The following is a 15,454-nucleotide window of genomic DNA, read 5'->3' as shown; positions in this document are numbered from 1 at the left end:
TATACATATATAGCGTTTTAGGATTGTGCTTTCCAGACATTAGAGAGTTAACCAGAATGAATGTAGACATTGGTAGAAAGCTGAGGGCGTGTTTGTAAATTTGTACCAATCACACTTGTTTTACCTTGTTTTTAAACCAGGTGTAGAGCACATCACAGTAGGCTATGACTACGGATTATATCCGAAATGCGTAAGCCAGACTGTGCTGCGCCTTCTACACCATGTCCTTTTGTTGCTGTGTTTTGCCGTTTTTTAAATAATCAAATAAAGGAACTGATTTTATGGAACAGTCTCAACTTTCTCTTTTCGAAGTTTATATTGTCCGGAGATTGGCTGTTCCAATCTGTGCTTAGTTGTTTCTACATAAGAGAGAGTGTACACATTGCAACTTTGAACCCAGCAGTGTTTTTCGAGCAGGGACTTTTTTCACTACGTCACTGGCGGAGCTGTATTGTTTCACCGGAGGAGCAGGTGTCTGGAATAAGTTGAGGCGGAGCAAGGATTTCCCTGCCTCGTTCCAGAGTGTGCTTCATTGGCCAGGACCAGGCCGCGCCTACACAGAGGCGTCCGGACAGAACTAACAGCCGCGTTCGGCGATACCTGCCTTACCTATGGGATTGGGTGAGTGAGATCTCCACTGTTCACCTGGAGCTACGGAACAGGTTATTACACTGTGAATCCAGAGGGGTTCTTGTATTGCACTTTGCACTTTACACGTCTGTTGTTCACGCTGATCATATCAATAGGCTGCCTTCTAATTTCTGGGTTTCTCTTTTTCTAATTGAATAGGGTCTTACCCTTAAAAGGAATAGCTAAAAGTTAAGAATTTGATAACACATCAGCAGACCAAGATTTAAGCCATAACGCTCTACGAGCTAAAATGGCAAAACCTGCATTTTTCGCTGCTAACTTAGCCATTTGAAAAGCGGCATCAGTAATAAAAGAATTAGCTAGCTTGAGAGCCTTAATTCTATCCAAAATATCATCTAATGGGGTCTTAACCTTAAGAGACTCCTCTAGAGCCTTGAACCAAAAAGATGCTGCAGTAGTAACTGGGACAATGCAAGCTATAGGTTGCAGAAGAAACCCCTGATGAATAAACAATTTCTTTAGAAGACCCTCTAATTTTTTATCCATAGGATCTTTGAAAGCACAACTGTCATCAATAGGTATAGTTGTACGCTTTGCTAGGGTAGAAATAGTTCCTTCCACCTTAGGGACCGTTTGCCAAGAACCATGGTGTCAGATATGGGAAACATTTTCTTAAAAGTAGGAGGGGGAGAGAACGGAATGCCCGGTCTATCCCATTCCTTTGTAACAATGTCCGAAATTCTTTTAGGGACTGGAAAAACCATCAGTGTAAATAGGTATCTCTAGATATTTATCCATCTTACACAATTTCTCTGGTGGGATGACAATAGGGTCACAATCATCCAAAGTCATTAAAACCTCCTGGAGTAACAGACAGAGGTGTTCAAGCTTAAATTTAATGGACATCACGTCCGAATCTGTCTGAGGCAACACATTTCCTGAATCTGAAAGTTCACCCTCAGACAGCAATTCCCCGACCCCCAAATCAGAGCACTGTTGAGGGTACATCGGAAATGGCCAATAAGTATCAGAGGACTCAGTATTTACCTTAATACCTGACCCTACTGCGCTTACCCTGTAAACTGGCAGTTTTGATAATACCTCTGTAAGGGTAGTAGACATAACTGTAGCCATATCTTGCAGAGTAAAAGAATTAGACGCACTAGAGGTACTTGGCGTCGCTTGAGTGGGCATTAAAAGTTGTGACACTTAGGGAGAATTGGATGGCATAACTGATTTTCTTCAGACTGAGAATCATCCTTAGACATATTTTATCACCTAAAATATGTTCTTTACAATTTAAGGCCCTTTCAGTACATAAGGGACATAATGTAAGTGGGGGTTCCACAATGGCTTCTAAACACATAGAGCATTGACTTTCCTCAATGTCAGACATGTTGAACAGGCTAGTAATAACCACAAAAAGTCTTGAAAACACTTTATTTATTGAAGAAAACACCAATTTTGAAAAACAGTACTGCGCCTTTAAGGAGTAAAAAAGCACACAATTTTTCCAAATCTGCTTTAAAAAGCTATAACGCTCACAATTTTAGCATATTTGTATCTTATATTGTAGCCTAAGATTCACACCACAAGTAAGGGGCAAATTAACCATCAATAAGAAAAACGTTATTCCCAAGACGTTATAAAAAATAGATTAACAACCTCCTGCACCATTTATTTGTGTCACTTACTAATTATGGATTTAAGGGTAATTTTTTTTTAATATGATACAATTATTATATAACTCCCCTACTGCGACAATTTGTGTAAATGACATACAATCAACTTGTTTTATGTTAAGTAGGGGTACTAGGCAGGGATGTCCAATTTCTCCTTTATTATTTAATCTGGCATAGGAAAATATCACTGGAATAAAATGGAAAAATAATTTTGTGAAGTTAGCTCTATATGCAGATGATATGCTAGTGTTCACAGATGATCTTGCTAAATATACACCGATATTGTTGAAGGCCTTGGAAACATTTAAATCTTTTTCAGGTTTTGCTATAAACAAATCTAAAACGACGACTCCAGTTGCCCAGTGAGATTTGATGTACTGCATATGCTTTTTTTTTGACTAAACATGATGCATTTGGTAATGAATGTATTTTTTTTTTAATACAGTCATTCTCCTAGGTAGGAAGTTGATTTTAAAAAATTGGTAATCCCCTAAAGAAGCGAGATGAAATTAAAACTTTTCTCAGGAAATGGGAAAGTTATATAAAATCATTGGAGTTAGAACGTCAGAAGTATATAATTTATCCTTTCAAAGATTCTATTTTGATATTAGAAGCAAAACTAAGAGGAGAATGGCGTTATAATTGGGGAGATTGACGAAGAGAATTATTTATTTAGGTCCTTTTTTTTTCCCTCTTTGCTTTGCTTTGTGTGTTTTCTTCTGGTGATTTTAGTTTTTGTAGTAATAACATTAGGAGGACAGAAAACTGGAGTTTTTTTTTTCTTTAGTCGCTGTACAGAAAAAGTTTATTAACATGAGGAATTGGAAAAGTAATCTACATATTATGATGTTTTTTTTTGTTTTTTTTTACTTTGTAATTTTGAGATGACAAAGCTATGTTCAGTTGCCTTAAATTACGTCTTAAACAATGTACGTAACTTTATATATGAACCTCAACAATAAAATAAGAATAAAGAAAAAATACTCAACAATATAAAATAAGGTATCTAAGGGTTTAGGGCTCTAAAGTCTTCTAATAGCATCACTGTAAGTGCTACAGACAAAATATTATGTTATATACTCTGAATTATTTTCTGTTTAGAATATAGCATGTCTGTTTGTGAAATTAACATGCAGCAATGTAGTTTTATGTTGTTTAATACATCAATAATGTTGTTTCTTTATTTTGCCACACCTTGTAAACCCAGTCTAATTTAAATGTTTACAAGTTTCTTTATTAATGTGACAGTGTTCTCTTTCGCTTGTATATTAATCTTAATTACGAAAATGGAATTGGCTTTGTATACACATTGATGGAGCTACGTCTCCAAATTCTATAAACTTTTTCTTTTGATATAAATAAAAACGTATAACTCTAACACTGGTGAATGGTTGTGTAAACTGGTCAGTATGAGGACAGATTTGTATATTCTGTGTGGTGTTTGTATTCTATCACATTTATATGAGAGAAATTGAGGTGCACATGAGCACTTTAAATCTGGGGCTTTTATAACTGGGATTTAGAAAGTATTATTTACAATATTATCCTTTTTGATGCTTCTATTTAGAGAGTTTGTACTCTTTACAATAATTGTAAAAAGGTTTGTACACTGTGTATATAAAGTTTATTTGTGTGTAAATATTTGGTGTTTTGTGATACCCGATTTCAATAAAAACCTTTTTTCCCACTTTCTAAAGTTGTTAAAGATTTCTTCCCTTGTGAATCCTTTCATGAGTTTTCAGAAATTTCATTTGTATAAAACTTTTTCCACACTCCGTACATGTGAAAGGCTTTTCTCCTGTGTGAATCCTTTTATGTCTTTTCAGATTTCTATTTGCTGTAAAACTGTTTCCACACTCTGTACATGTGAATGGCTTTTCTCCTGTGTGAATCCTTTCATGAGTTTTCAGATGACTCTTTTCTGTAAAACTTTTTCCACACTCTGTACATGTGAAAAGCTTTTCCCCTGTGTGACTCCTTTCATGTTTTTTCAGATAACTCTTTACTGTAAAACTTTTTCCACACTCTGTACATGTGAACGGCTTTTCTCCTGTGTGAATCCTTTCATGCTTTTTAAGATCACTCTTTTGTATGAAACTGTTTCCACACTCTGTACATGTGAAAGGCTTTTCCCCTGTGTGACTCCTTTCATGTTTTTTCAGACTACTCATGTGTGTAAAACTTTTTCCACACTCTGTACATGTGAATGGCTTTTCTCCTGTGTGAATCCTTTCATGAGTTTTCAGACAATTAATTTGTGTAAATTTTTTTCCACACTCTGAACATGTGAAAGGCGTTTCTCCTGTGTGAATCATTTCATGACTTTTCAGATTACTCTTTGCTGTAAAACTTTTTCCACACTCTGTACATGTGAATGGCTTTTCTCCTGTGTGACTCCTTTCATGACTTTTCAGCTCACTCTTATGTGTAAAACGTTTTTCCACACTCTGTACATGTAAACGGCTTTTCCCCTGTGTGAATCCTTTCATGACTTTTCAGCTCACTCTTTTGTGTAAAACGTTTTCCACACTCTGTACATGTAAAGGCTTTTCTCCTGTGTGAATCCTTTTTATGTCTTTTCAGATTTTTTCTTTGCTGTAAAACTGTTTCCACACTGTGTACATGTGAAAGGCTTTTCTCCTGTGTGAATCCTTTCATGAGTTTTCAGACAATTCGTTTGTGTAAAACTTTTTCCACACTCTGTACATGTGAATGGCTTTTCTCCTGTGTGAATCCTTTCATGCTTTTTAAGATAACTCTTTTGTGTAAAACTGTTTCCACACTCTGTACATGTGAATGGCTTTTCCCCTGTGTGAATCCTTTCATGCTTTTTAAGATCACTCTTTTGTGTAAAACTGTTTCCACACTCTGTACATGTGAACGGCTTTTCTCCTGTGTGAATCTTTTTATGAGTTCTCAGATGATTCATTTGTGTAAAACATTTGCCACACTCAGTACATGTGTGTGGCTTCTCATCTGTGTGAATTTTGTGGTGTTCTAATAGATGAAACTTCCATCTAAATCTTTTCTCACATTCTGTAGATTTGAAAGGTTTCTCCTTTGAATTAGTTATTTGGCTAGACTGTAGACTTTTCCCTTCTTTACTATGTTTTGAAAACTCAGTAAATGTGTGTGGTTTATCCTCAGGGATAATAATTTCACTAGATAAGTCATAAATGTTGTCCTCTTGTTTGATGACTAAATTACTCTCTGTACATAATGATTGCTTCCCAGTTCCTGACAATTCATCATTTTCTTTAAATATATGTTTTGATATCCCCAATGTTTGTGAATAGTCATTGGTGTCTAAGACTATTGGAATTTGCGGTATCATTCTGATGCTTCCTGTAGTGAAGGATAGATATGAACTATTGATGTGTTTGTCTACATAAAAAGAAATAGAATAAAGAAAAATAAGACTGTTAATTCATTTATAATATAACCCATCTCGATTAAAAAAATATATATAATCAAAAATGTCTTCCGTTTTGTATTTTTAAATTTATTTACCTGTAAATCACAAATAGCATGAGATAGAATGTAAACATTACAACATCATAGTAACCTAAATTACTGATGAAAACAAGTTATAGGGCCACATTAAACAAGGTGCGTGTGGATAATGTTCTCAGCCAGGGAAAAAGTAAATCTGTATTATGGGCAAGAGAGGTGGCATCCACCATCCTCATTTAACATTGCACAAGCAAATGCACATACAGTGCTGCCTGGCTTATGCTCAACCAAATGGGTGAGAACATGATGTCTTAATCATCATTGACTAATAATCAGTGTGAGTTTTTGAGAGGGTAAGAAGCAGTGACCTTATGATAATCTTTAGCTTTCGGCTGTGTTTATTCTATTTATATAAACAGCCAAAAACTTTATTAGTTTCATAATACTCACTGTAAAATTTAGCACACAAATCAGTGGTGGTTCTGGGGTGGGGAACACTAGGTGAGTTGTGGGTGTTCCATGAGTGAGGGCAGGGCAGGGGAAGGTGCAGTTGCAGGTGTTCTGAGTAATGAACCAGGTCAGGGGGTGAGGTTAGACAGTTGTTAGACATAATCTGACTAAAAGGACAAAGAGGGGAGTAGTATTTTTTACCCTACTCCTCAGCAAAAACATGAATTATGCTTACCAGATAATTTCCTTTCCTTCAGTATAAGGAGAGTCAACAGCATCTTTCCTTACTGTTGGGAAATATTGAACCTGGCCACCAGGAGGAGGCAAAGACACCCCAGCCAAATGCTTAAATACTCCCCACACTTCCCTTGTATCCCAGTTATTCTGCCAAGGGAACAAGGAACAGTAGGAGAAATATCAGGGTATAAATGGTGCCAGAAGAAAAACATAATTTTGGTCCGCCCATCGGAGTACACGGGCAAGGGCCGTAGACTCTCCTTATACAGAAGGAAAGGAAATGATCTGGTAAGCATTATTTATGTTTTCCTTCTTAATATAAGGAGAGTCCAGGGCATAATTCCTTACTGTTGGTAAAACTATACCCAAGCTCTAGAGGACACTGAATGATAATGAGAGGTATAAAAGAGAGGCGGACCCTAATCTGAGGGCACCAAAGCCTGCAAAACCTTTCTCCCAAAAGCTGCTTCAGCCAAAGCAAAAACGTCAAACTTGTAAAATTTAGAAAAGGTATGTAAGGAGGACCAGGTAGCCGCCTTACAAATCTGATCCATAGAGGCCTTGTTCTTAAAGCCCCAAGAGGAAGCCATTGCTCTAGTGGAATGAGCCGTAATCCTCTGAGGAGGTCTATGTCCCGCTGTCTCATAAGCTAAGCGGATAACACTCCTCAACCAAAAAGATAAGGAAGTCGAATAAGCCTTCAGACCCTTACGCTTCCCAGAATAGATAACAAACAAAGAAGAAGTTTGTCTAGATAGAACTTCAAGGCTCGAACCATGTCCAAATTATGAAGTAAACGTTCCTTCGAAGAAGGATTAGGACATAAGGAAAGGAACTACAGTCTCTTGATTGATGTTGTGGTCAAACACAACCTTGGGAAGAAAACCCAAGCTAGTATGTAGGACAGTCTTATCAGAATGAAAAACTAGATAAGGTGGCTCACATTGCAAGGCAGCTATTTCAGAAACTCTGCGCGCCGTAGGAATAGCCAATAGAAAAAGAACCTTCCAGGACAACAATTTAATGCCAACTGAATGCATAGGCTCAAACGGAGCCTGTTGCAAAACTTTAAGAACAAGATTCAAACTCCAAGGAGGAGCATTAGATCTAAATACAGGTCTGATCCTCTGATCCTAATCAGAGCTTAAACAAAAGACTGCAGGTCAGGGAGTTCTGCGAGTCTCTTGTGCAGCAAAACAGATATGGCCGAAATCTGTCCCCTCAAGGAACTGGCAGAAAGGCCCTTCACCAGATCATCCTGGAGAAAAGAAAATATCCTGGCAGCCTTAACCTTATGCCAGGATAAACCACGCTCTTCACACCAGAATAAGTAAGTTCTCCACACCTTATGATAGATGCGACGAGTAACAGGTTTATGAGGTTGAATGAGAGTATCAATAACTCTCTCAGAGAAACCTCTTTTGCCTAGGACTAAGCGTTCAAGCTCCACACAGTCAGCCTCAGAGAATCTAGATTTTGGTGAACAAAAAGGACCTTATTCCAGCAGATCCCTACGACAAGGCAACTTCCACAGAGGAGATGATGACATCCCCACCAGATCCGCGAACCACATCCTTCACGGCCACGTTGGAGCAATCAGTATGACTGACGCCTATTCCTGCTTGATGTTAGCCCCAACACGAGGAAGAAGTGGTAACGGCGGGAAAAAATTAATTAGACTGAACCTCCAAGGCACTGCTAATGCATCTATTAGCTCTGCATGAGGATCCCTAGACCACGACCCATACCTGGGTAGCTTGGTATTAAGACGGGACTCTATGAGATCTATCTCCTGCATCCCCCATCTTTTGCAAATCTCTGCAAACACCTCAGGATGGAGACCATTCCCCAGATGAAAGGATTGTCTGCTAAGAAAATCTGCTTCCCAGTTGTCCACACCCGGAATGTGGATCGCTGACAGCGAGCAGTTGTGGGCCTCAGCCCATTCCAGAATCCAAAATATTTCCCTCATTGCTAGAGAGCTTCTCGTTCCCCCCTGGTGGATGATGTAAGCCACCAAGGTTATATTGTCTGATTGTAATCTGATAAAACTGGGACGAACCCAGAAGAAGCCAAGCCTTCAGAGCATTGAAGATTGCCCAAAGTTCCAGAATGTTGATCGGGTGGGAGGATTCCTCCTGTGCCTTCCTGGAACCTCAAACAGCTCCCCATCCTGATAGACTTGCATCCGTAGCCACAATCTCCCAGTATGGTCTCAAGAAAGATGTCCCTCGGGACATGTGATCTGGACAGAGCTATTAGGCGAGTGATTCTCTTGACCAGTTGTCCAGAGAAATCTGTTGAGACAGATCTGAATGATTGCTTTTCCACTGTCTCAGCATGCACAGCTGCAACGGCCTGAGATGGAACCTGGCAAAGGGAATGATGTCCATGCTGGACACCATGAGACCAATCACATCCATACACTGAGCCACAGAGGGCCTTAAGGAGACAAGCGGAAGCTAACTTGCAACATCTCTGGTCTGTAAGAAATATTTTCATGGATATGGAGTCTATTATAGTACCCAGGAATTCCACCCTGGTACTGGGAATAAGAGAACTCTTTTCTAAGTTTATCTTCCATCCATGAGATTAAAGAAGAAACAGAAGAGAATCTGAATGGTCTTCCACCAGATGACAAGATCGTACTTGAACCAGAATATCATCCAAGTATGGTGCTACTGCTATACCTCTGGTTCTGGCAACTGTTAGCAGAACCCCTAGAACCTTCATAAACATTCTTGGAGCAGTGGCTAGACCAAATGGAAGGGCAATGAACTGGAAGTGCTGGTCTAGGAACGCAAACCTTAGGAACCGGAAGTGTTCCTTGTGGATTGGAACGTGAAGGTAAGCATCCTTCAGATCTTTAGTGGTCATGAACTGTCCTTCCTGAACTAAGGGAAGGATGGACCTTATCGTCTCCATCTTGAACGAGGGGACATTTAGAAATTTGTTGAAGCACTTTAGGTCCAGAATCGGGCGGAAAGTTCCCTCCTTCTTTGGGACCACGAAAAGGTTTGAATAGTATCCCAAACCTCTTTCTGCTAAAGGTACCGGGACAATGACTCCTAGGGAGGACAGATCCCTCACGCACCCCAGAAAGACTTCCCTCTTCTCTGGTCTGGAAGAAAGGTTTGAGAGGAGGAATCTGCCCCTGGGTGGATGAGACTTGAAACCTATCTTGTATCCCTGAGCTATGACCTCCAGGACCCATGGATACTGCACGTCCCCAAACCAAGCATCTGAAAATTGCGACAGTCTGCCCCCTATGCGATCCAGAACCGGATTGGGGGCCGCCCCTTCATGCTGAAATTGTATCGGTGGGCTTCTTGCTCTGCTTGGACTTATTCCAGGACTGTGCCGGCTTCAAGGTACTCTTGGTTTGCTCTGACTTAGTGGAGGACTGCTGACATTGGTATTTATCAGAACGAAAGGAACAAAAATTGGAACCCTGTCCCTTACTGTTCCTTTTATACTGCGGTAAGGCAGCGCCCTTGCCCCCAGTAACCGTGGAGATAATACACTCCAGGCCTGGACCAAATAAAATCTTACCCTTAAAAGGGAGACAAAGAAGTCTGGACTTAGAAGTCATATCCGCAGACCAGGACTTCGACCAGAGTGCCATACGGTCTTGAACAGAAAAACCTGAAGGCTTATCATTCAGGCTGGATAACGTTGAGGGGACCCTCCACCTTGAAAAAATCAGATAAGTAGTCGCACTAGTAGGTAGCCACTCCAGCAATCACAGCAACAGCCACCGCCAGTTGAAACAAATATTCTGCATGTTGAAACATCTTCCTTAAAAGAGTCTCCATCTTTTTATCCATCGGCTCTTTGAATGGCGAACTATCCTCAAGCGGGATAGTCGTGCATTTGGCAAGTGTGGAGATAGCGCCATCCACCTTAGGGACAGAACTCCACAACTCCAATTGAGAGTCCAGGACCGGGAATAATTTCTTAAAAGAAGACGAAGGGGAAAAGGAAGATCCAATCCTGTCCCATTTGTTCTTAACAATATTTGCCATCTTTACAGGAACAGGAAAAAGTTAAAGGTACTACCCTGTCCTCTTAAACTCTGTCTAACTTAGGAATTAAAGTTTCATCTGGCAACTTGGCCTCTGGGACCTCTAAAGTAGATAGAACTTCATTTAGGAGAAAACGTAAATGTTCAATCTTAAATCTAAAGTCTGGATCCTCCACAGCCGAGGTTTAGAGGCAGCAGACTCTGTCCCAGAAAGTTCATTCTCTAAAGCCTCAGAGTGAACCTCATCTTTGGATACCTGAAAAGCAGATAAATCCAATAAAGCACTTGATGACCCCTGGGCAGGAGAGCTATGTTTAACCTTTCACTTGCGCTTAGCAGGGCGAGGTAAAGCACTAATGGCCACAAATACCGCCATTTGCAACTGCGCTGTAAAATCTGGTGGTAAAAGGTCCCCTCCAGATGGAGGATTAGGCATGCTACGGGAAGCTGTATGTGCAGCAGGAGATGAATGTAGGGTACACACCTCACAGGATGGAGATTCATCAGAGGTGGATGGCTCAGTGGTATCAAACATATTAACTTTCTTTGATATAATCAATTTATCAAGGTATGTGGAACATAACTGTCAGGGTGGATATACCAAGGCCTCCTCACAATACAAACAGGTGTTACTCTTTGGAAAAGAGGGAGTACTCTCTAACACATCAGAGTCCTCCATAGCTAGTGTATTAACAGTAGAAGAAAATAAACCATCTTTATTTCTTATGAAAAAAACGGTACCTTTATATTCCCAAAGGCTGGGGCACTCAGCACCTCCTATGACCCAGACAATACAGAGAAACGTCTTCTCCGGTAAATAGATCGGTCAGGAAGAGGAAACGAAAGCATGACCACACCCAAAAGGCAGGACCACCCTTGCTATGTGAAAAAGCACGCCAAGCTGTATAAGCTGCGCAACGCTCAAAGTGAAAGTAAAAGTAACCTGCATGTTCCACATCAGCCTATGAGCCTAATAACATCTCACACTTAAGCAGCATAAATCAAAGTGACCTGATTTCATAAATGCCCCCTGTTCAATAATCCCCTTCAGGTGATGTTAACCCATGATTCCATAAAGATAAAAGGAGCCACACTGTGACCCTATCTTCTAGCGTTTACAATATGTGTAAAATTGAAACGATCTTACCAGAATCCATGCTGTGGAACAGGAACACAGCCTCTCAAGTGTGACAGCTTGCAGCATTACTTCTGACATGGACTTGAGTGAAATAAAAGCAGGCAGTGAAACTTGTCAACACTGATTGCTTAGAAGACGCTAGTTGGTAGTCTGGATGGGTTCGCAGAAAGACTCTCCCTGCATCTCAAGACTCTAACCTTCGTCAATGCTCTCACTGGTGTCGTACAGATAGCTCAGCATGCTAAGGCACTGTGGCTGAGCTCTGTAGCAACCCAAGTGTTGCAGGTTCGATCCCCGGCGAGGTCCACTCAGCCTTTCATTCTTCCAAGGTCGATAAAATGAGCAGCGCCTTGAGACCCTTACGGGTGATTAGCCGCGCTTTACAAGTACCCCATACATACATGCATACATACTGAGAGGCTGACAAGACTGCTTAAAACTCCAGTCCCATATTGAAGGGCAGATACCATTCCTAAGGAACTACTCCAAATCTTCTGACCCTTCTCTGCCAACCTCCTGTGACGAAAGGTAAAGAATGACTGGGATATGAGGGGAGTGGGGGGAATATTTAAGCCTTTGGCTGGGGTGTCTTTTCCTCCTCCTGGTGGCTAGCTTCAGTATTTCCCAACAGTAAGGAATGATGGGCTGGTCCTTCTTTATAACGTCACTGACACAAATGTTCTTAAAGACGCAGATATAAATATAATAGTTTAGTTTTGTTTAATGAGTGATCTATTCTATTTTCGCAGTAATTAAAGTCAGCATAATATCTATTTTACTCACCTAACACATATGAGTTCATGCTGATAACAGGCTCCAATGTCTGTGCTCAGGAAGAAGGTTCCCTTATTCACTCCAGTTACATCAATACCTGATATCTCTCAGTGCTCTGGCCGTGTCTGTAAAAAGTATATTAAATGGTTTAGACAAATAATAATAAATAATAGTTCTGATTAACTGTACGTATGGTATAATTAAAGGCACACATAACAATTTGTGTGATACAGTTTAGCTGTTTAGGTTATTACATATGTGCTATTGATTCACCACAAGCATTTAGTACAGTTAGCTCTGTGGGTGTTAAAATTAATTTTACAAACCGCAGTAAATTATTATGTATTAAATTAGCCTTTTTAACGAAATAACTAAACATTAAATTCATTAACACAACATGAAAAATATACAAAAACAAATTAAATAAGTACAGTTGAGGGTTTTTTTTTTACATAAACTCAGTTTCTTATATGAAGTGAAATATTTTATCTTTATCATAACAAAAAGAAAATTTTTGCTTACTGATAAATTTATTTCTTTTTTGACACGATGAGTCCACAGATCATCTTAATTACTAATGGGATATTCATATCCTGGTCAGCAGGATGCGGCAAAGAGCACCACAGCAGTTCTGTTAAATATCAACTCCCTTCACTCTCAACCCAGTCATTCGACCGAAGTTTATAATAACCAACAACCTGTCTCTTACAAAAACAGGGCGGGCCGTGGACTCATCGTGTCAAAAAAGAAATAAATTTATCAGGTAAGCATACATTTTCTTTTCTTTTTAATGACACGATGAGTCCACGGATCATCTTAATTACTAATGGGAATCAATACCCAAGCTAGAGTACACAGATGATACGGGAGGGACAAGACGGGGAACCTAAATGGAAGGCACCACTGCTTGAAGAACCCTTCTCCCAAAAGCGGCCTCAGCCGAGGCAAAAGTATCAAATTTATAGAAAGTGTGAAGAGAGGACCAAGTTGCAGCCTTGCAAATCTGTTCGACAGAAGCTTCATTTTTGAATGCCCATGAGGAAGCAACAGCCCTCGTGGAATGAGCCATAACTCTCTCTGGAGGCTGCTGTCCAGCAGTCTCAAATGCAAAACGTATGATACTCTTCAGCCAAAAAGAAAGAGAAGTAGCCGTAGCTTTCTGTCCCTTACGTTTTCCTGAGAAAACCACAAAGAAGAAGACTGACGAAAGTCCTTAGTCACCTGCAGGTAGAACTTTAAAGCAGGGACCATGTTTAAATTGTGCAGAAGTCGTTCCTTCTGAGAAGAAGGATTAGGACACAAGGAAGGAACAACAATCTCCTGATTAATGTTCCGATCAGAAACAACCTTAGGAAGAAATCCTAATTTAGTACGTAAAACTACCTTATCTGAATGGAAAATAAGGTAAGGGGACTCATACTGCAATGCCGAGAGCTCTGACACTCTACGAACAGAAGAAATAGCAACAAGAAATAAAACTTTCCAAGATAACAACTTAATATCTAAGGAATGCATAGGCTCAAACGGAACCTCTTGAAGAACTTTGAGAACTAAATTCAGACTCCATGGAGGAGTAACTGGTTTGAACACAGGCCTGATCCTGACCAAGGCCTGACAAAATGATTGTACATCTGGGACATCCGCTAGACGTTTGTGTAACAAAATAGATAAGGCCAAGATTTGACCCTTTAGTGAACTTGTCCATAAACCTTTCTCCAAACCTTCTTGGAGAAAAGACAAAATTCTAGGAATCCTAACTCTACTCCATGAGTAGCCCTTGGATTCACACCAATAGAGATATTTACGCCATATCTTATGGTAAATCCTTCTAGTTACAGGCTTACGAGCCTGAATCATGGTCTCTATGACCGAGTCATAAAAACTCAGCTTGGATAAAATTAAGCGTTCAATCTCCAAGCAGTCAGCTTCAGAGAAACTAGATTTGGGTGAAGGAAGGGCCCTTGAATTAGAAGTCTCCAAGGTGGCAGAGATGACATGTCCACCAGATCTGCATACCAAATCCTGCGAGGCCAAGCAGGTGCAATGAGGATCACCGATGCCCTCTCCTGCTTGATTTGAGCAATGACCAGAGGAAGAAGCGCAAACGGAGGAAATAGGTATGCTAGACTGAAGGTTCAAGGAACCGCCAGAGCATCTATCAGTTCAGCCTGGGGATCCCTGGACCTCGACCCGTATCTCGGGAGCTTGGCATTCTGTCAAGATGCCATGAGATCTAATTCCGGCTGATCCCACTTGAGAATCAGGCTGGAGAACACTTCCGGATGGAGTTCCCACTCCCCCGGATGAAAGGTCTGCCTGCTCAGGAAGTCCGCCTCCCAGTTGTCCACCCCTGGGATGTGGATCGCCGACAGGCAGCAAGAATGGGGCTCCGCCCACTGAATTATCTTGGTTACCTCTGTCATCGCTAAGGAACTCCTCATTCCTCCCTGATGATTGATGTAAGCCACTGAAGTTATGCTGTCCGACTGGAACCTGATAAACTGGACCGAGGCTGAGGCCAGGTCAGAAGAGCATTGAAGATCGCTCTCAGCTCCAGGATGTTTATAGGAAGAACAGGCTCTGAGTTCAAGCTCCCTGAGCCTTTAGGGAACCCCAGACTGCTCCTCACCCTAGAAGGCTGGCGTCTGTTATCACAATCACCCAAGATGGTCTGCGAAAGCAGGTTCCCTGGGAGAGATGATCCAGAGACAAACCCCATTGAAGAGAATCTCTTGTCTCCTGCTCCAGTAGTATTCGAGGAGACAAATCCGCATAAGATCCGTTCCATTGCCTGAGCATGCTTAACTGCAGAGGTCTGAGGTGGAACCGAGCAAACGGGATGATGTCCATTGCCGCCACCATCAGCCCGATTACCTCCATGCACTGAGCCACTGATGGCCGAGGAGTGGACTGAAGGACTAGACAAGTATCGAGAATCTTTGATTTCCTGACTTCCGTCAGAAAAATCTTCATTGATAGGGAATCCATTATAGTTCCCAAGAAAGTTACCCTTTGTATTTGGGACGAAGGAACTCTTTTCCAAATTTACCTTCCACCCCTGAGATTGCAGGAAGGATAACACCATGTCCATGTGGGATCTTGCTT

At 40.8% G+C, this 15,454-nt stretch overlaps 1 protein-coding gene across 1 annotated transcript; it reads right to left on the bottom strand.

Annotated features, from left to right (window-relative positions):
* Positions 1-2,017: 2,017 nt before the first annotated feature.
* Positions 2,018-12,475, bottom strand: LOC128660018 (gastrula zinc finger protein XlCGF52.1-like). The gene is made up of 3 exons (XM_053713619.1): positions 12,359-12,475; positions 4,898-5,657; positions 2,018-4,475 (listed from the first exon to the last, which is right to left on the bottom strand). Exons 1-3 carry the CDS (start codon positions 12,375-12,377, stop codon positions 3,974-3,976), a joined length of 1,281 nt encoding a protein of 426 aa, XP_053569594.1. The 5' UTR covers positions 12,378-12,475; the 3' UTR covers positions 2,018-3,973.
* Between the last annotated feature and the right edge of the window lie 2,979 nt (positions 12,476-15,454).

This window comes from Bombina bombina, chromosome 5 (genome assembly GCF_027579735.1).
Source record: "Bombina bombina isolate aBomBom1 chromosome 5, aBomBom1.pri, whole genome shotgun sequence".
NCBI classification, from domain to species: Eukaryota; Metazoa; Chordata; class Amphibia; order Anura; family Bombinatoridae; genus Bombina; species Bombina bombina.
This window is presented reverse-complemented; position numbering and strand designations above follow the sequence as displayed.

Excerpts from the sequence above, each read along its gene's own strand:
- LOC128660018 (XM_053713619.1), bottom strand. Across the intron at positions 4,476-4,897 it reads ACAGGAGAAAAGCCTTTCAC|ATGTACAGAGTGTGGAAAAA; the intron begins ATGTACACAGTG and ends AAAGCCATTCAC.